Source organism: Corapipo altera, unplaced genomic scaffold (genome assembly GCF_003945725.1).
Source record: "Corapipo altera isolate COAL_440 unplaced genomic scaffold, ASM394572v1 48b, whole genome shotgun sequence".
Classification (NCBI taxonomy): Eukaryota; Metazoa; Chordata; class Aves; order Passeriformes; family Pipridae; genus Corapipo; species Corapipo altera.
Window position 1 is genome coordinate 3,367,398 of NW_020884884.1, and position 25,299 is coordinate 3,392,696.

Here is a 25,299-nt window from a genome sequence, read left to right on the forward strand (position 1 = left end):
CTTTTGTTTCACTTCTCATCCAAGATCAAATGCTTTATAAATGAACTGTTAAGCACTGTAGTAGAAGTGAGGAAGTGAAAGCACACAAAGTTGAAATATTTGGTCTTATGCTATGAAATTAATAAAAAACAGAGGTCTGAAAATTTACACAATGGTTTGGAGTTGCTTTTTCTAAATTATATTTACTAATATTGACGCTGATTTGCATTTGAAATAATTATTTTCAAGCAAAAGAGGAATGAGAAGATAACTGTATTAATGTTCTTTGTGATTAAAGGAGGAACTAGGAGAAGTTCAGTGGAAAATTATTTCTCTAGTGATGCCAATGTGTAGTGGAAGATAATAAAGGATAAAGGAGTAAAGAGAAAGGTTTTTTCCCTTGTTTAAAAAAAAAAGAATTTGAAAAGTTACAATGTTTATAATGATCTCAAGAATAACATGTGAACAGGAATAAATATGTCTGGATTAGGACTGGACAGATGTTAACTATACAAATTAAGATTATTTTTAATGTGTTAGACTGATATAGTTTTCTTTTCACCTGTTTGTTTTAGGTGTTCAGACCTTCGTGGATACTGTGTTAGCTCCATATACCTTCTATTCCTATTACATCCAAGCCAGCAACGTTCATGGTTTTACAAGAAGTGCCTCAGTGACATACAGAACAAAATCTGGGACACCTATAGGAAGCTTAGATTTAAATCCTGTTTTTCCTGTCAGTCACCACTCTGTTTTACTTTACTGGACAAGTGTCTCCAATGACTCTGGGCCCATAGAGAAATACATTTTGACATGTACTAGCTCGGTTGATCTTCAGCCTTGTGGCCAGTATGAAGGCTTAAAGACTTCAGCAATTATTTGGAATCTCATTCCGTTTACGAAGTATGTTTTTTCTGTGCAAGCTTGTACTAGTGGAGGCTGCTTAAAGAGCCAGCCAGTAACTGTAGTTACTGCACAAGCTCCTCCAGAAGGGCTACACGCACCAATGGTAAAAACTATCAGCGCTACAGAACTGGCTGTGGAATGGTCACCACCTGAGAAACCAAATGGTAGGACATTGTGTTTTCTTTTGTAAATCAAAGTCTTTGCAAGGAAAAAGCAGCGTTTTCTCAAATCTGGTTAGAGTTCCTTATCCCTGTGACATACACTGAGAAAGAAGTATGGCATTGTCCTAATTTACCTGCTTGCCATTAAATGTATCCTCAGAGTCTATGTTTCATTCTTTTGGAGTTCAGAACTCCACTGGCTGTTGAGTTCAGGATTTAGCCCTCAGTGGCATCTGCTGCAGCAAAAATCAGATTTATAATCAAACATTTACAGTAAAATTAATTTTTTCCTAATTTGCCAGATCGCCTAGTTCAGACAGATGTGGTGATACTGCTTGACAAAAAATAGATAAGCAGATAACAGTTATGGAAAAAACCCTAAGAATTAACAGAGAAGTCTGTTTTTGAAACCATCCGTCATGTGCAGTAACTAATTCTATTACCAGTATAACTTTGTTAGGGATTAGGTGATTGCCAAGAGTTTCTGGTCTAACTTGTGTAATAATATTTTAGGATTTTGAAACTGAGAACGCAGCTGTTTTAGGATAGTTCTGTGATGCCACAGATTTTATTGGTAAACACTATCTTTTAATATATGTGCAATGGAATTTTGTGAGCTTGCACTTCCTTACACAAGTATTTGTGCATGTGAAAACAAGCATTTTGATCTGTTCATAAAATGGGCATCTGTTTATGAGTAGCTCAGCTTTTACTTCAAACATCTCATTTTCCAGCTACTTCCAGGTTAGACAGGATTAATGCCCACACAAGAATGACTATGCATTTAGAGGAGCAGTTTCTACAATGGAGGTCAAGATATTTACTATTAGCACTTGTGCCTCAATGTGTGTCTTACACTCCATAGCCATGACATGCATTTAGTGGCCAGCACAAGCAGATTTAAGCAATATTCTCATATTTTTTTGGTGTCTGGTCAGATTTCCTGGTCTCTCCAAAGACAAAGAAAGAAGCTGTTTCTCCCAAGCAACCTCTCCAGTTCTGTGCATGAATACAGCCCCAAATATATATATTTTATGGTAATTATCTCTTGGCTTTGCCATATCTCTCATTTTTACCATTTTGGAAATCTCCAATCAGGTTTCTTACAACCTATTCTTATAGTTAAACTACTTCCATGATCCAACCTAGATCGTGTATTGCTTCATACCCCAACACATACATGATGCACATTTATCTCCTATCCAGTAGTCTGTTCTAAATGTTCTAAAATATTAGGATTAAAATGTCACTCAAAAATGTCACTTCTCATAATTTAAAAATAATAAAAAAAAGGTGATTTTGTTTCAGGGAGTATAGCATTTGGATGAAAATAGCAGAAAAGAAAAAAACCTACTAATGCTGTATTTTCTTTGAATTTGATTGATTGATTCATAGCTCATTAAATATGTTATTATAAAGTCATTTAAATTCATTAATTTTTCTGGCTTACTTTTTTCTCTAGGTATAATTATAAGATATGAACTTTACATGAGAAAAAAATTAAAACCAGCTGGGAACTTTCTTCCCCCTGAAATTCGTATTTTCCAAAGCAGTGGATGGCTCAGTCCTCAACCAGTTGTGGAGTCTCCTAATGAAAATGCTCTGGCTCCACCACAAACCAGTACCACGGTCATTGATCTGGAACCATTTACAGAGTATGAATTTTATGTGGTAGCAGTAAACATGGCAGGTAGCATATCTTCAGATTGGATATCAGGACAAACAGGAGAGGCTGGTAAGCACTGGTTTGAATTTCTTTGATAGAAATTAAAGGAAGAACTAGATTAGCATGTATTCTTAATTTTTTTTTCAATAAAATGTGTCTAGTGGTGGTTCAGCTAGGGACAAACTCTCATTTTTATCTAATTAAAGATAGGTTAGATTATGTCAGAACTTAGCATGTTAAGCAAAAGCATTTTCTTCACCATGAAATCATAGTGTTGAGGAAAGTAATCCATATCAATTAACCCAAAATTTAAACTACAAGATTATAAAATATACCAAGCAGTGTTCTAATTTGAAGAACTTGAGAGGGTTACCTTTTCAGGAGTATAGTGCTTGAAACTTTTGTTAAGACCCAATTAGTGAGAGATGCCTCTGCCCAAATTAAGGTACAAACACAACCATATGCTAAAGTCAATAATATGTATTTTATTTAACAATAAATGTGAGGTAAAGAGATAGAAAGAAATGGAAAAGAGGAGAGGGAGAGAGAGAGAGATCAAGCAGAAGATAGTCACCACCTATGGATCCAGCAGCATCCCATTGGTCCTTCTTTACTGTGGGCTTCTCAGTGGTGGGGGCCCTGAGGTCATTCAAAACTTTTCACTATTTATACATCTTGTGAAACAAAGGAATTAATGCTTATTGGCTTCATAGTTTTCTTATTCTATAGTTTAAATCATTCCCTGTCTTCTAATGCTAATTGGTCTGCATGCTCAGTTTTTTCTCTTGAGTTTCTTTGGTCGGTGGGTAATGAGTTGGTGGTCGTGATCTCCTCCTGCCGGAATTACCTTTTAGTCAGTGGGAGCTGATTTCAGCACTGTTCCTGAATTGACTTTCCTCGTGGCATGTAAATTCTGCGTTTCTGTATCAGTGACACATTCTTCTCCCTCAGCTTTGTTAACCTCTCACCTAGGTCTGAGATAACACCCAACAATAGTATCACCTTTATTTTATCTCAAGTTCCTGCTGTTGTGGCTTATTTTATAGTCCAAGTTCTAGGTATCCATAGAGGCATATTCGTGGGAGACTTTGGTGGTCATTGATGGGTGCAGAAGCCATAACTTGGAACATATCTTCGTTTGACTGGTGATATGTGTATAAGCAGTTGCTTCTTTACAATTTACCACAGTGGAAATTTTTGTCTGGATGTGTTAACCAGGTTGAGCTAATCAGATCTTGCCGCCTCCAGGCCTGGAGTTAGCACCACCGTATTACACTCTTCAGTGTTTATCTCATGGCAAAGTCCTTCTGTGACTTTAACAGTGTTTGAGACAGGCAGTGTGAGCTTTAACTCCTTTCCATATGATTTTATGGAGGCCAAGTGTCATAATATGGACCCTTTTTTCTGAAGTGTAACTAGTTTCCAGCATCTCTTATAGTGACCCTTCTGTTCAGATTTTCTAAAGGGCTTGCCACTTGACATATTATTTGAAATAACAGCAATTTATTTAAATCCTTTCAGTAGAAATCTAAGATTTTTAGACTGATAGAGCCTATGATTTGCAATTAAACATCTCTCTTATGTTACTGATGTGTTTGTTTGCTGTTAGCTTGAAAATCATGTCCTCAGACATTTGCTCCTGCAAAACAGCAGGCTAAACTAATTCCTCCTTCAAAATGAGCCTTTGTGCTTATCTGTTCCTAAATACTATATGTTATAAAAGTATTAAATTGTATTTGGGAAGAGGTCCATTAGTGTGGTTGTTTGTATGTAGCAGAAGTGCTATGAGTTGGTATCCTATTATTACAGAGTAATCAGGTGGGGATTTAACTGCAGTGCAAACAATCCTTTAACAGATTTACTATGGAAGACAGGGGAACTGTTTTGTAAGAAGTGAGAGACATGTTAATTTCAAACTGGCCTGGCAAACAAAATTGCTTTTAAGATGCTGAAGTATTGAACACTTTTTGCTTTTATCAGTTTTTTCCCATGTTGCATGAAGTTTTTCTTCAAGACCTTTTTGTCTGTATGTACTTTCCTGACTGCTACAGAGTTTTAGACTGTAGTGTTGATTAGTATTTCTTTGAAGACATAGGCAGTTTTATTCTGCATTCACAGCCAGAGTAGAAAACAGGAGAATGATGAGTGAGGTATTTTTCAATAGAAGATGAAAATTCCAGCTAAACTTGAAAATAAAGTTTAAAAAGGGAAAAGAAATACTGTCTGAAATTGTGTTTTACAAGTACAATGAGAAAGCTTGCATTATACACATTGCTAATTTATTTTATAAATATTATTATATTAACTTTATTTCAGCCCCAGCATTCATGCCATCTCCATCAGTATTCCCTCTTTCACCATATTCCCTCAATGTGTCATGGGAAAAACCAGAAGATAATTTAGCAAGAGGAGAAGTGATGGGTTACAGCATCAGTTTAATGACTGAACAAAGGTCCTTGCCACCATTTTCCCAGGTATTATTGTTAGTTGCATGATGTTTTTCCTAACTGGTAATATTAAAATTGATAAAGTCCGATGTCCTCTGAGGTTGTTTGATGAATTGTTTCCCTGACTTGCTGTATATTCTCTGATCTAACTTTTCTGCCTACCAGTTTGAGTGCTCTGTAATTTTATACACTACTTTTAGGTTTTAAGTTGTATTCCTGAGCTGACTTGTTTTCAGTAGTGGGAGAGATTCAAAATTAGGAGGGATAATTTACAACATGTAAATTATCTTGATATTTGCGTGTACTGATTCTGTATTTTTACTATATTTGCTCATATTCTTAAAGCCAAATTGTGTTGTAGGAATCTACACTGTCATTAAGAAGGTACCTGTCCAGCTTCTTAGTTGACTATCTTTGAAGTGGGGAAACCTAAAATACCAGAAAGAAACAGCTTTAAGAAGTCAAAATATGTGACTTTAAAATACTGTTGTATTGTTTGTTTGACTGGGGTTGGTAAACAAGTATCATGGCACTGTCATGGCTGGGCTTCGCGAACGAAGATTTGGGATCATGGCACTAGTAGTAAGCCAAAAGCTTAGGAATGAGCAAAGAAACATTATAAGTAATCAGGATGGGAAAGTGAATCTGGTGCTCTGATACTGAATTTCTCCTTCAGAGCTGATTTTGTCTTTCAGTAGTACCACAGATGGGCCTCAGTTTATTTGCCTATGAAGCAGAGATACTACTGCTCCTGGGGTTATTGTAACAATACATAAATGCCAAGTGCTTCTGGTCACAGGCTTGCAAGATTTTTCATCTAAACCCTCTGATAACAAAGTTATCTAAAATGCTACAGTTTTTTCAGTTCTCCTCCTTCTGATAGTTTGTAGTAATGTTAAAGTAAAGCAGATGCGAATGTCTGTTGTAGGTATTAGTTATTCCCCTCCCTCCTGATGCCTGCTAATCATGTCACTCCTCCAATGGTGGTCAGATTTCACAACTTAATAGTGTCATTTTTGTCATTTCGATTGTAGCTGCACTGTTTGTAGTGATAACTGCACCACCACACAGTTTTATGAGGCAATAACTTTGTTTCCTCATTTATCCACTCAGGAACTGGCTTATTACCTCATAAAACAGTGTGATGGGAAGTATTATCACCTAAATCCCAGCTTGTTCAGATTCTCCAAAATAATCCTCTCCCTCAGTTGGTCTTTTCAGGCTTTTCCACATCTGAATAAAGGAATGTGGAAGTTCAGAGACAAGTTTCTTATTCGTGAAAGTGTCATCAATTGGCAGGAATGAAAATATTATTAACCAACTGTTGTCTTCCAATCTGTTTGCTTTGCAGGTTTTGCATATAGCTGAGGCTCATGAGCTCTCCTATGTAGCAACGGGATTAAAACCTTACAGGACGTACAACTTTACTGTTACTCTCTGCAATCAAATTGGTTGTGTAACCAGTGAGCCAGGCATGGGGCAAACCTTGGCAGCTGGTAAGGAAACAATCTGTAGCAAAGTGCAAAGCTGACACACAGTTTACTAATGAATACTATTATGATGATCGTAGTTTGATGCACAGTGACAGGGGTAGGTGTTGCATTAATACAAAGTGACTTACTTAATTGTTATTTGTTTATCTTGACAGATTAAAACCAAAATGTTTTCAATGGAGGTTTAAGGTACACTATTATGGCAGTAGCTTTGTGTACTGCTCTTTCAGTTGCAAGTTGTGATATGTGTATTTTTTGTTCCTGTTTGTTTAAACAGTGAGTGTACATAAGTGTGGCTGCACCCACTCATTCATTTATGATGCTAAGAAGTTGTTGATTTGTTGCTGGGGTTTTTCAGTGTGTATGTCATGTTTGCATAATAGGGGACATAAAATACACCTGCGGTGCCAATGCCTTGCTTAACACATGAAGAAGGAGTTGCATGGCTTTTCTATTCTTTTTAACCTAAGTATATAGTGTATTTGTGTGTCTAAATCAAAAGCAACATACATGTTTTGGATCTTCTCTTTTGAAAATGTTTATTTAGGCCCTGAGATTTATGGGATTTTGCTTTGTAGATATGTATACGCACACTTTCATATGGAAACAGTGCTAAAGAAACTTTATATATGTTCCTGTGCACCTTAATAAATTTTCAGTCTTTGAGTTAATTTCAACCACGTTGTCATGGATTTCAAAGGTATCAGTTGTCTACAAATTTCAGGGAAAATAAACATCAGTACAGAATAGAGATGGAGAAGGGCTGTATTTACTTTGAAGAAAGGACTGGCATAAACTCACTTCTTGGACCGTTGCAGGATCAAGAGAGTTTTAAGAAAGAAACTGTTAGGAAAATCAGCTTTACAAGCCTCTTTATTCATGGAACAAGGTAGTCATTACAGTTCTTTATTTTTATAAATACAGTCTCAAAATCCTTGCTATGTGACATATACTGGTGGTCATCTGAAGAGAGCTGACTACTTAACGTTGTGGTTCCATTTTGTATAGGCATTTAAAACACATTAATTATTTTTACGATACTAGCTAAACATGCTTAACTAGAAACGTTAACCAGTTAGTAGTGTTGTCATATGGATGTTGTGGTGATGATCTTTGAAATTATCTTTCTCATGTAATTTGGTCTCCCATAGGAAAAAATCTGGTTTTCTGCTGTACAAAATATTTTCCTAGACTCCCTGGGCTATATTTGTGTTTTCTGAATTCCACCAAAGTTTTTCTGCTTAATCAATGAAGAGATATAAGAGCTCCCAGATAGGGAACGAGGAGTTGCCCAGAGCCAATAAGTAGGAAGTTTTATATACATCAGCTGAAGTGAAATTTCAACTGCTGCGATCTTGCCTCTAGTCTGTCCTCAGTTCTTCATTGTCTATTTATTCCATTGTCTTTCCATTTCTTTTCAAGTGGAAGGCTGGCCATATACAAAGCCTTCTACTTGTATGACTTTATCCCATACTACATGGACATGCAAGGAATGGTGTTTCAGTCTATGCTGATAACCATGGAAACAAACATCGTCTAAACAGCACACCTTATTACTACAAATGATCCAACTTTGCATTTATACATTTATTAAAAGATTCAGAAACAATAGCTTAGTTATGCTTGACAGCTTGTTTATGACTATCTACTCCCTGGTTGTGTTAATACTTAGAGACCTATCACATTAGAGAAGACAGGAGAATACAAAATAGCATAGCAGACATGTCCCCATTCATTAGCTGTTTTGCAGTGAAACCTTTTCCTGCAAACCATGAAAGAAAAGAATCAGTCCTGTATCAGATTCCTTTTATGTTTTCAAAGCATGTTGTTGCAATGGATTAAATATTGGCAAACTAAAAAATAAAAAACTTAAATTTTGCATACCATTTCATTTTCCACCATTCACATTTTTTGTTTCTGGAGAAATTTATTTTAAGCTATCCATACAGTTTGGGGCTTTTTTTTGTGTGTGTTTCATTCTGTGAAGTTCTGTAAAACTGTTTCCAAAGAAAATTTAAAAGAAACGTTACTTACATGATGATAGTTAAAGCAAGTTAAAATTTGGAACAAAGTTAGGAGAAACCAGTCCCTGTAATTTGTGAGTCTTAGTCCATTACTATCCTTTTTTATCACAGAATTGTGCAAAATAAAATTAAAATTGCCTTTCTAGGACTGTTGGTGAGTTCTTTTTCATGAAGGAATGTCTTCCTGGCAAAGAGACAGCTTTCCTGGCTGGACACCAGTCCCCCTTCATGCCCTGGCAAAGGGAGCTTTTTGGAGGAAGTCCTGACTGAAATGTGCTCCAGCATGATGGTCCCCTTGCATTGTAACACAACTCAGGACCTTTGAATTGTATTCCAAATTGGGCTAGAGGTTATACGAAGTTAGACTCGTTCTTCTCCTCTGATCCTCAGGAGGATAATGGAAAACCATCTCCACTCCTTCCATCTATGGAGTATACGAATTTATCACATGGACCATTTAAGTTGATGGGTACCTTGATGACTGTGATCTTGGCACAACTGATGTGTGTTAGGAAAGGGCTTCTTTTTGGAATTGCCAATGGCTTCTAAAATTTGCCGCTAAAATTCGCAAGTAATTTTAAAACTTTGTTCATAACCATTAGGTTAATCTGAAGACTAGTTATAAAAAGGATACTCTTAAAAATCTATAATTCTTCTTTTTCTCTTACCACTTTTTTGTTTTTGTTTGGTTTTGTTTTGTTTTTAGTACAGTGTAACACATCAAATAAAAACAAGGGCAGAAACAAGGGCGTGAAATAATTAGAAATGAAAGTGCTGAGGAGTAAAGTAAGAGGTTTTGAGATAAGATTGAAAAGATGAAGAAAAGAGACTTCTGCCGTCAGGAGCAGAGCAGAATTTAAGAATAATACCCAAGGGAGCAGAAGCATCAGAAAGAGTTTGCTGATCTTCCAGTGAGAAGTCTTCTGTAGTATAACTGGTTAAAATAATCCAGAAGCAAACATAACTTGGTTCAGCATAGGCATCTGTATTGGGAATATCTCATGATTAGCTTTGCAAAAGTAGAGTGAAAGAAAACTAAAATCGGCCATACGTCCTCGTGTCTGTCAGACTGGCAAAAAAACTCCTCCTCGCCAATACATACACCAATGATATTTTTAAATGTAATAAAAGAAGATAAACCAGAAGAATGTGAGGAGGGAGAGAGAGGAAGCAAACAAAGTAAACTTATTAAGAATGGAGTTATTTTATGAAAGACTGAGTGGAAGGTCTTATGAATGCATATGAAACCAGGAGGGTGTGTTAAATAAAAGAACTTGAACAGTTATGCCTGATGCGTGACCAGCTCTGGGAATGGTGAAACGTGTTGGAAGATCAATGTTATGTGGTAAATTCAGAATTGGGATGACAGATCAAAACATGCATATAAAGGTAACAGAAGAAGAGAAATACCCATTCCTCTTTCTCAAAGAGAAGGTGACTGGACAGAAAGAGAACCTCAGTTTGGTCTATTCAGATACAAATGTATAAATAGTGGACTTTTAAATATTCGAATGATTAGGTATTCCATACTTTTTTTCAGTCTTTTAAATGGTAAGTTGAGATGATGCACCTTCCAAAAGCCTTGCAGTATTTGAAATATTTTTAATGCACTGCAATATTGTGCATGTTCTATTGAAATCCTTGGCTGATGAGGAGAAAGTTCATTGTTAATACTTTTTTGGAAAATTTGGAATCCAATTTGAACTTTATTCTTGCCTGTGCTACCCTAAGATCATTAAGTGGAACTACATGTGTGTAGCTGAAAGGAATATTGGACAGTAATTATACATTTTTCATTTCAATACATAGAGAAAATTTTTACTTTATTCCTTTCTTCATGTTCTGCCATATTCAGGTTCCTGTCTGAGAATGGCATGCAACCTGTTGTTTTTACCAGGTCTTATGCTTTTTTATTATTATTATTTCAAAAGAAGCTTTTGCTTTTTGGTTTTCCCTCATGTAGGATTCTGAACTGGTCCCTTGGAATCTATAGAACTGTACTATCTGGTACCAGTGAGAGACCCGATCCTTTAAAGGTGTCTTTTCATGACAGTGTATTTGCATAAAATTATGAATTACCAGTACAAAACATGCATGTCTTCAAAATTTTTCAGTGAAGCAGAGAAACACCTCTTTATTCCTTGCAATTTCTGAGGTTTCAACAGGATGAAATGAGCCGTGTGAGTGCTTGGACTAGTACAATTGCTTATGCTACTGATCTCAAATCATATAGTCAAAGGGTGCCTTAAACAATCTATACAGATATGTTTCATTAACTACTATGTGACTAAGCTTATTTCTTGTAATTAAGTTTGTCTTTCCTTTGCCCTTAATTTTTTTTAAAATTCATTTAAAAAGCACTTTTTAAGACACAGCAAAGTATGGCTTTGTGATTGCTGCCATTTACCCCAGCACATTGTATTCCCGATCCTTCGCTTTTGATGGCAATTACAGGGTTCAGAAGCTAATTTGTAGAAGATATTCTTCCAGCACCAGCTGCATCTGGCTTCTTGGCAGACTTCTCAAGCAGTTGTATTTGGTGGCTTTGGAGTTGCCTCTGGGTTTGCTGGGGTAATTCTGGGCTGTCTTACACTTCTTGATGTCGTTTTCTTTTTGATTACCCTTTTAATCTGGGTAATTTGTCCATTTTTTCCATTCATGAATAAGGTCTGGTGCAAGCCCTATTCAAAAGCCTCATTTGTTTATGCCTGTCATAGACTGCTTTTCTACATAATGCTATGCCTCAATTTTAAAATCACCGATACCCATTAAATAGGGAGTAAGTAATGTATATTTTCCTTTGTTACAGAAGAGAAATACGAGGGCCATTTGCTGCTGGCCTGGAAACACAGATTGTTTTGCATGCATGTACATAAGTCTCTTCATTGTGAATAGGACCTAAAGTGATTAAACAAGCACTCTTAATATGTTAATTTATAATTTTAATTACAACAATCTTGTATATATAGTCATTAGTGAATACTAATATAAATATTTTTCTACCTTTTTATTCATAATGCATAAACCAATCATCCAGTTACTTCTCGGCAGTTGCCTGTTTCCGTTTCATAATACAATCTTTGTTCTTAGTTATGAATGCATTTTGTTCATTCCTGTCTTGAATAATCCCTCATTAAGCTAGTCACTTTCTGCTCCATGCTAAAAAGGAAAAATTATCATGCAAATGTGGCATGCCATATTAAAAAGCACATTACCAAACACTTTTGTTACTGTCCTTCAATTAGTTTCCCTTCTTTGAATTTAATTTCATTTGTTGTTAAACTACTGACTTGATGTATGGACTCATGAATTTGAGGCTGCTGCCAAGAATGTAGCAGGAAAAAAAAATCAAAGCCTCTTCAGAAAGCTACAGAGGCAAAGCTGAAATGAATTTGCTTCACCTTTGACAAGAACACTTGAGCAGCACTGGAATCCTCTGATGATTCAGCTTGGCTAATTATCCAATTATTTATTTCAAGAATAAAGACGCTGTTTTACAATTAGAAAAGTGTAAAGTAATCTGAGAAATTTCATAATGACAGATGACTTAAGTAACTTCTGAGATAGATAGAATCTGCTCAAACTTGTCTTGCCAAGTGTTCAAGCTGTAGTTAAACTGCTCTTTGAGTTTCAGGAAATTAGTAGGGATGCAAAAGTTACTTGTTTCCTCTACCCTACCAACCACATATTATACTTCAGAAAACAGCTCAAAACAGCTCAGCTTGTTCTTTTCCCTCTCTGTCAAATTTGCAAGGTTTTTAAGCTGTGTTTAAGTTGCATTCCTCTTGATTAAAAGCTTTTGGTTCAGAGCAATACTTTTTAATTGCCTAATAATATAAGTCAGTTCTTAGGAAAGAACCGTGCATTTAGGAGTTCATTTGCAATATAACTGAAAAATTCATTGCATGGCAGTAAAACAATTTACTGTTAATTACAAGGAGAAGAATTTGCTGTACCATGCTCACAGATTGCCATGAATCATGCAGCACTCCTAGAGATTTATAACAGATGTGTAAGTGGGATGAATTAGCAGGGTTTAATAACAGAGACACAAATCATGCAGACTTCAAGGAGCTTTAATTGATATACTAGAATGTGACGGGCATGAATCACTCAGCCATTCAACAGCACTGTAACATATGGTCAGCTCAATATGCTGCATCTTAAATCGGTTGGTGAGTCGTTGGTTGTCCCATATGGTGGAAGCAATATATTTTTCATGATTTTTAAAAAATACACTGTATTACATCTATTTTAAAAGAAATATGATTGCAAAACATCCACATTACTAAATTTTCTTTGGGTGTCCATTGTGCGTGGGTATCATTCTTTTTGGGAAACAGTCCAAAATGGACTCTATAAAGAATCTCCTAAAATTTCAAAATATTGTCAGAAGACATAAGTATTATTACTTGACTCGCTTACTGTTGAAATGACTGATAATATCGTGAAGTGCAGAAAAAGAGAACATACCAGAAATGCGATAGCAGTCTTGGGGTTCACCGAACTAGTAACTGGTAGCAAAAATGAAATGGATGACCCATAGTGAGGCATGTAATTTTGCCTGCAATTTTGCCTGCACTCCAGGATGAAAAGAAAATGTGTTTTCCGTAAATTTTTGTCCTCAAATTTACCAATTTTTTATGTTTTAATTTGTTCGTATGCATTTTGAATTCAACTTAACAATAATTAAAAACTGTATACTTTGTATATATACTTTGTGCTGTCTTCCTGAACTATTCAGAGTGTCCAACTGAAGGCTTTAGTTGAAGAGCACACAAATACCTACCTACAGTGTGCTGAACAGGAGTTACTCAAACATATGTAGGCCTGTAAAATTTAGCCACAGTGTAAATATGTTATTCCTGGGACAAGAATCTGGCAGAGTATACAAAAGCTTTAGCAGTTGTATTAGTAAACCTGACAGACTTGAGAAAGGAGTATTGTATCCTTAGAACCATGGCTGCCAGAATTTAATGTCAACAATTAAAATTTATTTTGATCCTTACCTAGTGTTTATTACTGTTTGTATACACAACAGACCTTACTAATACAGAGATGCACTATTAGATGGAATTACCATCTGTTCAGAGTGAAATGCTGGCATCTGTCTTCGAGCCTAAAACTAAAATGATATTATTTCAAACAAAACAAAATTAACTGCTCTTTACTTACCAACTTCATTTTTGTGTACATGTGTGTGCATAAACACGTGGGAAAGGCTTATTTGTAATAACCTGTGTAGCAACATCTATATTTAGATATATGACTTCAACATAAGCTGTATGGACCATCTGTCTTTATTGGTCTTTTCTCTGCCCTCTGCTACACAATGGCATGCAGCAATCATGGGCTTTTAAATACTGTTTTAGCTTTATAATATATTAAATATGTATTATATAGCAAGACATTAAAACTACATAATTAAAATACACAAAAATGTGACTTTGAATCTGCTAAAATGCAGTGCGCTCATTATTTTGACAGATGTGTCTTAACAGAACGTGACTAAAAAAAAATTAAATAGGTAAAATTATAGTTGATTCATCTTACGGAAAGTTGCTACAGGTACCACAGTGACACCTTTAGGAAAATATATACTGTATCTTTTAGTCTTGAATATTTTTAATTTCAGCATTTAGTACCCTGCTGTGCTAGTGCTACAGATTTATTTTAAGTCCTGTCTGTTTCTGTGTGCAGTTGGGTTTTCTGTTTGGGTATTTTTGGTAGTTGTTTTTTTCTTCCTTTTTTTTTTTTTTTAATACTTATGTAACCCATTCTATACAGTTTTCTGCTGTCTTGATGCATAAGAATTCTCAAGCATCTATGAGACTGTAGTTTAAATACTAATGTCAAAGCAAGGATGTTACTTTCTGAAAGGGTAGTCTTCTGTTCCATATATCAGAAAATAATAAATTGTGTCATGCCAGTGTTTAATGCGTGTACACAGTGCATTAACTGTAACTGTAGTACATTTATTTGTGCTAGAGGAGACTTGAAAATGATTAAAAAATCAATACTTCCCTGTCAGAGAAGCAAGTGTTACGATGCATTTAAGTAGTTAATTGCATAAGCCCCATAAAAGCTTCAGGTTTGGGTATCAGAGATGCCATAATTGTGGTCCAAGTAACTGCTGTTTATTAATACTAGACTTTAAAGGTAGATATAGTTATTGTCATGAGTGCTAGTCAACTGGATGCATTTTAAAAGTAATGAATTTTAGCTTTTCTGTTTTGCCATCAGTAATCTGAACTGGAGGGCTCAACCTCTTCAGTTCTCATTTAAAATGCTGACGTATGCTAGTTCCCTCAAAGGTGAAGTTTTGATTGTTAAGCCATGTTTTCTATTTAAACTTGTGCATTAATACCACAATTCATTAGTGCTATGCCCTACTTATTCAGGAAAGCTTATGACCTCACGCTGCATTACTTCAATTTTGACATTGTAAATTTCTACCATCGTGTGAGATACTAATTAGATTGTGAAGTCATAAATGATACCTAAGCAGGAATTTACAGCACATAGTGCTATTGGCAGTTTCCCAGTTCCCCCACTCCTTGCATCCTCCAAGAAGAATATTTATCAGGTTATGGGACATGGGGGACAAAGAAAAAGAAAAAGAAAGAAGTAATATGCTACCAGCAAATAAGAAAAATTAAAAATATGTTAATGATCTTGGAAATGAGTGAATATTTAAAAGGATGTTATTAATTCATTTTAAATGGAGCAATCTCTCCTTTCTTTAAAGAACTCATACTATGTACAATGCTGGGCTGTGAAGTAATATGTCAGATTTTGAAGGCCCATATTTTAATTCGGGTTTTATTGTTCTTGAAAGGCGTTTATTGCTCTTTACTGTGTCATTATGGGAACAAGTAATTTTTACAAGTTGTCATTGTGTTTCGCTTCCTGGGTACAAATGAAGTTTCTGTTGTTAAATCCTTTTCTTTATCAGGGAAAAAAAAGGTGAAGAAAAAAGGCAAGATAAGATGTATATAGATTCTATACATAGTAGAATGTTCTTGTACTTCTCCAGATGATGTCTTTTATTGATTCAGTGGTGGTCCATTTCTTTCCTACCTATATGACCATTGAACCATTATCCAAACAGGTCATGCTGCCCTCCAGTGGCTTACTGTACAGTATTTTACAAAAAAATGGAATATATCTTGTTAATAACTCAGCTATAGAGTTACTAATGCTATCAGAATGTTCAAAAGACTGTCAGAGTATTGAATTTAATGGTAGGAGGATCATCCTAATAACATAAAACTATCTTATGTTAATACCTTCGTGGAAAAAATCTTGTATGGCATCTTATTGTGCACCAGTATTGTTGAAGAAAAGTTAGAGAGGATCATTTTCTTGAACTGAAGAATTGTTATCTGAATACATGCTAATGTCTGGTGTGCATATAATGAGGAGAACAACATGATGAACCTTCAGTATTTAGACAGATAGCTGTTCTGCTCCTTTTTGTGAGGATAAGTCCAGTGACAAAAGACTCATGTTGTCATGTGCCATGCTGAGATGTAACAAGAGTTAATTAACTATTCAGATTCTTTTTTGCTTTTTCCCTCACATCCATTGTGAAGTTCATACAGATACGTACTTACAGTGAGTATGGAATGAGAGGCTGATCAAGGAAGGAAGGCAAATATACTTTTTATGAAGATGCTGATTCATATTCTTAAAGATTAGGAAAAAATATTTTGGATATAATAGTAGAAATATTTATCCAAAGCTTGAATAAACAAAGTGTATTTCTTGTGCAATTGAAACTAAGTTTTTATGAAGATTAAACATGTTTCTTGGTTTTTATTTTCTCCTCTAATTAAGCTTTTGTGGATATTTGTGTTTATTCTTAAGATGATCAGAAACTGAAGCAGGACATTTTGCAAAAATTATGTCATGTGCAATAATTAATTTCCCAAGTATTATGGATAAAAATACCTAGACAATTTTTATTTATCCACAGCTCCAAGAAAACTTAATGCCCCTCGTGTTGAAGGAATAAACAGCACAACGGTAAAGATATATTGGAATGAACCTGAAGAGCTTAATGGGCCTTCTCCCATCTACCAAGTGGAAAGGATGGATTCATCTTTGGCTACATTTAGCACAGAAGTAATGAAAGGGATCCGTTTCCCCGGAAATGGGTATTACAGATTTGCTAGTTCCACTCTCCCCACCAACACTTACTTTACAGGTAAATGAGTTTACTTACAAAATGTACTAATTGTACTCTGCATTTGTTTTACCATTTATTATCATGTCCTATATAATTTTTATTTTAAAATGTATAGGTTTTAATTTATTAATTTAATGTGACAGTTATTGATATATGGGCTATTTTTATTCGCAGTTAGAAAGCCTGTTGAAAACATTGGATGTGTGAGATTTGTATTTCTTTCTGTTTGGACAGAGAGATGTACATGACAGTGACTCTAGCTGCATACTTGACTCATTTCTGAGTTGTAAACATAAGATAGATTTTATTTATTCTTCCAGGATAAAAACTTTTTAATTAGTTTGCTCTGAATGCTAAGGTGTGTTTTATTTGGTATCTTTTTGAGGATTTCTGAGGTTGCATAAGCACTCAAAAAGGTCTGTCTTTCATATTCAGAACATTTGTGTTGTGATCTTGTTTTGTTGGTTTTTGGTTTGTTTGTTTGTTTGTTTTTTTGGTCAAGGAAAGAAAACATCCTGCCAATCTGACAGAATTCTGCTGTTTCTGGGCCTTTGGGTATTTTTTTTTAAATTTTTTTTTTATTAGTTACTTGTTTTGGAACTGGGAGTTTTTCCTCTTCAAGCAGATTTATGTCCTGTTGTGATGACCAACAGTGGGTCATCACGTCTGTGTTCTGTAATTCTCATCACTTGCTGATGTCTTTTCTTCTGGGATAAAGCAAAGACATAGACTGTATGTTTTTTGAAAAAAATTACCTTAGTTGAATGTTTGAGATGTTGTAGACGTCTGTAAATGAAGTAGTGCATAGGCATTCGTGAAATGTGAGTGTTTAAAAGAAGAGACTGACAGCAGCAGGGGGAAATGCAAAATGAATCTAGGCAACCATAAGAGCAAGCGTTAGCTTGGTGCTAAGGCCACACCACACAGTGACACAACTTAACCTGGTGCTTGTTTGTTAAGAGAAATAAGGACTGCAAAAACCATGCAGCATTGCTGACACACAAAAGAACGCTGAAGATTTGAAGAGCACTTAGCTGACATGCCCTTGTCGTTAGGGTCACCACAGGTAATTCTGGCAGGAATATTTGTGCACAGATATCTCAATACTTGCAAGTATGTGTGTGCAAGTTCAGGTTTTGTTTAAAATAGAAATCAGCTTCTTACCTCTCTATGATCACTCAGTGGATCTGACTTAAAAAAACAAAGTTGAAGATGACTTCATTTTTTTTTTCTGGCTAGGTGCTTACTTGTCAAATAATAATAACAAGTGATAATGTGTTAGTTAAATATTGACGCCGTGTTGACTGGCAAAACCTGTCTCTGTGTGGGAATCTGTAGGAACAGCTGTTGGGCTCCTTTCCTCATCCAAATTGCTTGATGGTTTTCCTGACATAAGTTTGCATCCTTTATTGTATATTTAGCAAAAAACCTCTAACATGTTTCTTCTGTTGTGATGATGTAAACACCAAAGGAATTGAGAGCTGCAGTTTTTATCACTGGAACTCCAGTCAGCCCAATCACTGCAGTATAGTTAAATAGTTTAATCAGACAGGTAAAGAATGATGAGTATCACTGAATTTCATACTTCTCATCAGAGTGTGGGGGAAGACAGTGTTATAATTGGGATTGTTAACGTACCTGTCTATTTGTAACCAAGCAAGCCCAACACCAATCTACCCAGGCGTTGATTCAGTCTAGGGTTTGGTTGTGCTCCGGAAGCTGAGACCGATGCCTTGAATATTGTGATGCCTTGTTTATTGTGATGACTGGGGTGATCTGAGAGAGTTTGGACAGACAGGTTGGGAAAAGATGTTAAAATAAAGCTCCCTCCATGCTGGCACCTGATGGCTGATGACTGTATGAATAAATATAATTTATCATAGCTTTGGATTGTGTTCTTTCTTTTCTACCAGCTATTAGTCAGAGTATTTGGAGACAACCTAGAACTAAAACACACTAGAAAATTTGTCCAGACATCTGCTAGTAATGACTGAGAATGAGGTTAAATCAGTCTGTGTTTGGTACATAAAAATCTGTAATTCTGGTTTGGCAACTCAATAAAGTTTTTGAGAAGTATTAATCTGGGGTTTTATTAGTAGATCATCTATCCTTCTTACAAAAAATGATGGCAAGTCCAAGAGAGTTTAGAAAGACATACACTTAAGGGAATGAAAAATATTTCGTAACTGCACTCTTCAGTTGTTTTGTTGTTGAGACCCTCTCTTATAACCAATCTGTGAAGACAAGCAGTTGGCAATTGTGCTTTATGGATGGAACAGCTTTAGTGTGCGTGCAGCTGTGTACATTTTTGACACAAAAGTGTGCCAGCTTGTATATGTCAGTCAGCAGACAGATACTTCTCGGTGTGTCTGGGAACTCCCGCTGTTAATCCAGAAAAAGATTGATCAGTTTATTCATTGCTAATAAATGCAGTTGTCCTCACTACCTCCCTAGCTGGTCTTACACTCCAAGGTGCAAGTAATAGGGGCAGATGTATTATCTGGGAAATTTTCCAAATTCATCTTTAGAAAAAAAAGTTAGTCAATAAACACTGGCTACACTAAGCAGTGTCCTTCTGTCTGTAACAAAGCCTCCAGCTGCACAGGAAAATGTGCTCTGAGTACACATTAGATGAGAGAAAATCAGGTAAAAAAGAGGATTTTTTCTGCTAGAACTGTCCTCATGCAACTTCTCAGCTCTTCAAACTGTGAAGAAGTGTTTTAAGCATCTGTAATATCATTTCCCAAATGGTGCAGACTTGATTTTTAATACTTATTCATATCCCTTGACATTCTTAGATACAATGGCATTCATTGTATCTATCAAAATACTCCAAGGCAAGGAAGTGTTAGTGTTCTTGTTTTAGCTAAGGAACTTTTCCATCTCCCATCACTATGAAGATTGGGGTATTCAGGTGTTTATATTCATATCTTCCCCATGGCGTAGCAAAGTGCGTGATTCGGATTTAACGTAGGGGGAGCTGAAGTTCAGATTCTACTTAATGCAGGACTTTATACTTAAAAGGCCCTCTAGAAATGGCTAGAGGATTTTACAAATTATTTATTTTGTGTGGTTTGCTTTTATTGGTACAGCTTATGTGATGTGGATATCAATCTGGAGTCAGAATGCTCCAGCAACACTGTTGTGTTTGTCTTTCTGGTTCTCTAGTTGTCAAGAGAGCTGCTATCTATTGTATACAGAGTGTAGACAGGCAAGCTTGGAGTTCAAAGAACTGTAAACAGTTGAGTGTCTAAATATCTTTTAAAATTCAAATGATACTTGTATTATCTCTTTAATGACTGACTCTAATGGCTAGGTCCAAAAAAAGCCTAAAGATGAAGGTAATGAGCATGAAGGCATGTTAACCTGGCTTTCACCACTAACAAATAGGTGAGAATATTTTGTTCTACAGGAAAGCAGAACAAAATGTCTTTGTGTACTTTATAGGAGAGGAGTACTAAGGCTTATAAGTGAGATCCTTCAAGGCAGTTGAATAGAATCCATGGGAAATAGGATGCTGAACTGCTGAAATGTGTGTTTGTGTCAATATCAATAATAAGCCAGAGATGTATTTATGAGAACTTTTTGCCCTTTGGGTTAGGACTTGAGGTGCCTGAATAAATGAAATAAAAACTGATTTAAGAATTTTGATCTGTGTAAACAAGCCCTGCTTAGGATCAAGTTTGGTTCTAATTTGAGGCGCTACTGTCTGTTCCAGATTTATAGTTTAGAAATATCTCCTGAGGATTAAGCATCTTTAATTTTTTGTTTTACAGAGAGTCAGGGATGACATTTTTCTTTGAAAACAGGACTCCCTGAGAAAGCATATAAGCACCCTACTGAGTATAGTGGTGGATACTGTGCCTTCAGATAGGAGTGTCACTGTTTAAACTTTGTAGAAAATCCTGTCAATAGTATTTTTGAGAGCAAGTATACTGGATAAAGTTCCTAAGCATGGATAAAGGGGAATTTAGTTTCGAGGTTTTATTAAACAAATAGATGCCAAACTACTGATTGTTTTAGAAAGGAACCTGTGGGCCCAAAGAGCAACTGACTGAAAATTGAACCTTGAATTTCCTTGACAATCAATGGCATCTGAACTGGGAGTTTCAGGATAGAGTTGTCTAAAGTACAGTCACACATTACAAAAATCACTTATTGAAATCTCTCCTGTTGCCCATTGCCAGGCAGAAAGTTTGTGGCAGAGCTGATGGGATAGGGCATATTATAGTTAGAAAGGATAGAAATTGCAATCAGTTGGACACATGGATGAATGACAAAGTTCCTTGACTCCATGCTATGGAGGTGGAGCTGGGCTCCATGAGGAGAAACTTGATGCATCCGGAGGGGACTGCATGAACTGCTCACTGCTCAAAGAATGACTTACCACAAAAGAAAGAAACCGCAGAGTAACAAGATGGTTGTGTAGAAGGGGACATTCCTCCCAGCCTCTCAAAATAAGACTACTTTTTAAATATAACATTGAGCATAAGTTGACAATTCATTGTAGAGGATTTTGTAAACAATATGCATATTCTCTCTATGAAATAGAGCAAAACAAATTCTCCAAGTATGCTTTATTGATTGTTTCAAATGCAGTTTGAGCTTGATGTCAGGAGTTCTAGTTAAACATCCATGTGAGAAGGGTGGCCTTTACTTTTTTAGTGATAAAATAATTAATTTTGTCAGGTGGATAAAAAAATTCTTTGTGATATTTTAAAAATAATTAAATTAGCTATTAATATTTTAATGTCATTCCTCTTGGATGCCCCTTGTTTAAAAAGAAAATTATTCATGTAATATTGATCCAAATGCAGTTCACTCTGAAGAAACTTTTTGTTCTCAGCCTTGCTTTGAATCCAAGTTTTCTGAAATAGGACACTGCACTTAAAAAGAAGTAGGTTTTGCCTGGACTACGTAATCTTTGCTAACCTCTGCATGATGTGTATCAGCTCTGTAATAATTAGAAAATAACTGTATGAGGTAAGATGTTAATATATTAAACATTACAAGCAGAACTTTTTACGATGACATTTTTAGTGTCATAAAGTGGTCTTAAAAATGTATATTTAAAAAAAATATATATTTCTGCTAGTGTTTTTACTGCCAACTTCTGGCTCAGATACACAGCCATTTCTCAGGGAATCTTTCCAGTAATGATGTTTCTTAATGAGTTTGCCATGGAACACTGCACAAGCATCGTTTACATTTGTTCTGAGCAGAAGTGCTGAGGATGACTGTGGTCATTCAGTGTTGCATCTCCCCATAGCTCTTCATCCCAGTGAACTGTCTTTGCAGTAATGTAAAACGAATTCCACTCCATGTAATCTTGAGCAAACATTTGATAGTTGAAGGTGCAGATATTTTTATTAGTGTATGGAGCCAAATAAACACACCTTTTCTAGCATCCTAACAGAAATTTAGGGAATGCATTATGACTGAATACCAAGAAAATTAAGGCAATTAGAGGTCTTAAAACAATGTAAGAGGAAAAGCCAAAAAAACGGAGTAGTTTAGAAAAAAGAAGACTAAAATGAAACACGATGATGGTGTTAAAATATATAAAAATATGTCGCTTAAATGAAGGGAATCAACTTTTCATGTCTACTATGAGTAAAGCAGCAATGCAGTCATAATAAGCTGAAAATACAGCAAAATAGATTGTAGATTGTATTCCCAGAAGAGTTTTTTCCTAAAAGATTCAGGCTAGTTGAGCAAAAGAATTCATTTTGTGAGAAAAAAAAAGAAAGCTCTGACAATGCAGATTTTAAAGAATAGTTGGATGAGCATTTGTCAGGAATAACCTGGGTAAAATTGATTCTCCTTTGGAGTAAGTGGATTGATTCTGTGACCTCTAAGAATGTTTTCCAAACATATATCCTATTATAAACTCAGACTAACCCAATGAAACTAGGAAAGATGTTCGTTTCACCAAATAACTTCTAGGAGGAAAGAGCTGCCTTTTTTTTTTCTGATTGACAATTTTCTATAAAGAGGGAAGGTTATATGAGTTGAAAAAGTTTTGCTTCTATTTTATTTTTTCTCCTCCAGATATTTTTCAACATTTCTTTTTATGACTAATGATTTGAGATGGTAAGAAATTAATTTTAATCAATAATCAGAATAATGTAATAATTTAGGATTGAAGAGAAATCATCTAGTCCAATCTCTTGCTAGACCTGTTTAGGCCTTTACTTGAGTTTTCTCACCATATGTAGTCAAGTATATTTCCAAGAACTGTTCCAGTTTCCAGTCTGACCAGGCTTTTGGTTAACTTTCCCTCCTTATATCTCTACAAAATTTTCTGCATTTGAACCTACGTCCATTGCCTCTTGTTCTTTTTCACAATAGAGCTCTAAGAAACTGTGGCTCCATCTTCATTATATCCTTCTCTGTGGTAATTGAAAAAGACAATAATTTCCTCCATCCTTCCATGCTTAAGAGTGAGCAAACCTTGTTGTCTCAACCTCTTCTCATATGTTGTGTACTTTGGCCCTCTGACTATCTTGGTGCCCCTCCACTGGACTCATTTCAGTCTGCAATTACATTTTTTCTTGGTTTGGGGTTTTTGGGTTTTTCGTTTGTTTATTTAGTTTGTTTGGAGTTTTTGTTTGTTTTGGTTTTTGTTTGTTTGGGGTTTTCTGTTTTGATGCACTTTGGTGTTTTATTTGTTTGTTTTGTTTTGTTTTGGGGTTTTTGTGTGTTTTATTTTTTTGTTTTGATGGGGTTTTTTTTGTGGTTGTTTTTTTTTGTTTATTTGTTTTTAATGCCAGAGTACCCAAAACTGCACTGTAGGACTTGCATTGCATTTGCTGGATTTCACAAGATTTCTGTCAGTCCATTTCTTCAGCCTGTCAAGACCTCTCGGTTGCAGCGTATCCACTGCAGCCCTCATTTTTTTTTTTTATTGCCTCCAAACTTTTTGATAGCACGCTCCATCCCATTGCCTGGGATCCATTTTAATGAATAAAACTGTTAAACACAACTGGTCCCAGTAGAAGTTTGTTGTAAATTCTGCCCAATGGGCTTTGTGCCACTCATCACAAGCCTATGAGTCCTGCTGTTAAACCACTTTTTTACTCATTTTTATAGTCCGCTTGTGGTCCACCTATTTCTTCAGCCTGATGATAAGAATTCCCTAATCTATAGACACAACTTTACAGCAAATACTGTTAAATTTGTTTACTTCAGCCTTACACTAAAAAGATGGAGAGAATTGGAAGAGGAGGACAGAAATCTGACCTTTTTGCTTAGTTTGGCTTTATGTATTCTTTGTCTCCCTACTGGCATTTTTTCCATTCATAGCTTTTTAAGAATCAGCGTTTTTTATTTCATTACACTGAACTGAAGAAAGTAAACAAGATTTTCTGAGAGAAAAACTATTACAAAAGAAATTCTTACACCAAGCTTTTGAATACTGAGAGAGAAAGAAAGAGAGCACATTTGTTTTGCGGTCTTGAAGAACACACTTTGTGTGTTAGGGAACTTTTAGTAATGCCAATAATTTTTCAGACTTTTATATTAAATCATACGCTAAAAAGCTCTTGGAGTACTTGCATTTTGTTGTGTCCTTTCTGGCTAGATGGTTGCCACAGGACTTGTCCTTAGAAATTCTTTTAATTTTTATGCCAACTTTTTACATTTTCTCCTCTTGTCTTCACTAAAGATTGATTTGAACCCACATCATCTTCTGTGAAAGGAAGATAAAAATCTCCTGTATCAGCTTCAAGTGGCTGGCTTCAGTAAGAAGGAGAACCATCCTTTTTTCTACCTGAGAACTGTTTGCACAGAGATTTTAGGTAGAATTTTATCTTAGTACTTAAAAATGAATTCACAGTTTCATCTTGAAAAACACATTCCTTCCTTTCTTCCTTTTGAATCCCAAGAAGCCTAAAGATAGGGAGAGAGAGAGGAGCTGCATATAGAGAAAAAGTAGTGATCCAGCACAACAAAGTGAACTCTGCTGCTTTATGAACAAAACAACTTAAAACATTTTTGAACATGCACAACAGGGACTTAGGCAACAAATAAGCCAAGCTGATACTGACCTTGCCAGTGTTACAGGGGTAATATTTTCACCAAGATGAGCTGATTTTTTTTTAGGCACTGACATACTTTCTATCAGTACACATAGCTACTTTTTCTCTTTTTAGTGTAGCCACAACAGAGGAGAAAAAAAAAAAAGAATCTCACCTTGTGTATAATTTTTCATATTTACATCTTACCTTTAATAGATCAGCTATGCAGCATAAGCTTTGACACACAATTGCAATTTTTTTAAAAAATCTTCTTAGCATTAGTGCCAGAGTAGATTTTTGCCAGCGTTGTGTGAAGGTACCAAGCATCTCTTGATGCTTGTGTACTCTGTGTTAAATGGAGGCTTATTTCACTTCAGTTAAAGTAAGGGCTGAAATAACCCCTAAAGAATCAAA

At 35.6% G+C, this 25,299-nt stretch overlaps 1 protein-coding gene across 8 annotated transcripts in view; it reads left to right on the top strand.

Moving 5' to 3' along the window:
• The window catches only part of USH2A (usherin), a 379,301-nt gene that overhangs the window by 82,678 nt on the left and 271,324 nt on the right, over positions 1 to 25,299 (top strand). For all 8 annotated transcript variants that reach the window (XM_027641249.1, XM_027641251.1, XM_027641252.1 and 5 more), the window contains 5 exons: positions 555 to 1,049; positions 2,509 to 2,781; positions 5,029 to 5,186; positions 6,511 to 6,655; positions 16,655 to 16,885. In XM_027641249.1, coding sequence (XP_027497050.1) covers positions 555 to 1,049; positions 2,509 to 2,781; positions 5,029 to 5,186; positions 6,511 to 6,655; positions 16,655 to 16,885 — 1,302 coding nt within the window. The remainder of the gene's footprint in view (positions 1 to 554; positions 1,050 to 2,508; positions 2,782 to 5,028; positions 5,187 to 6,510; positions 6,656 to 16,654; positions 16,886 to 25,299) is intronic.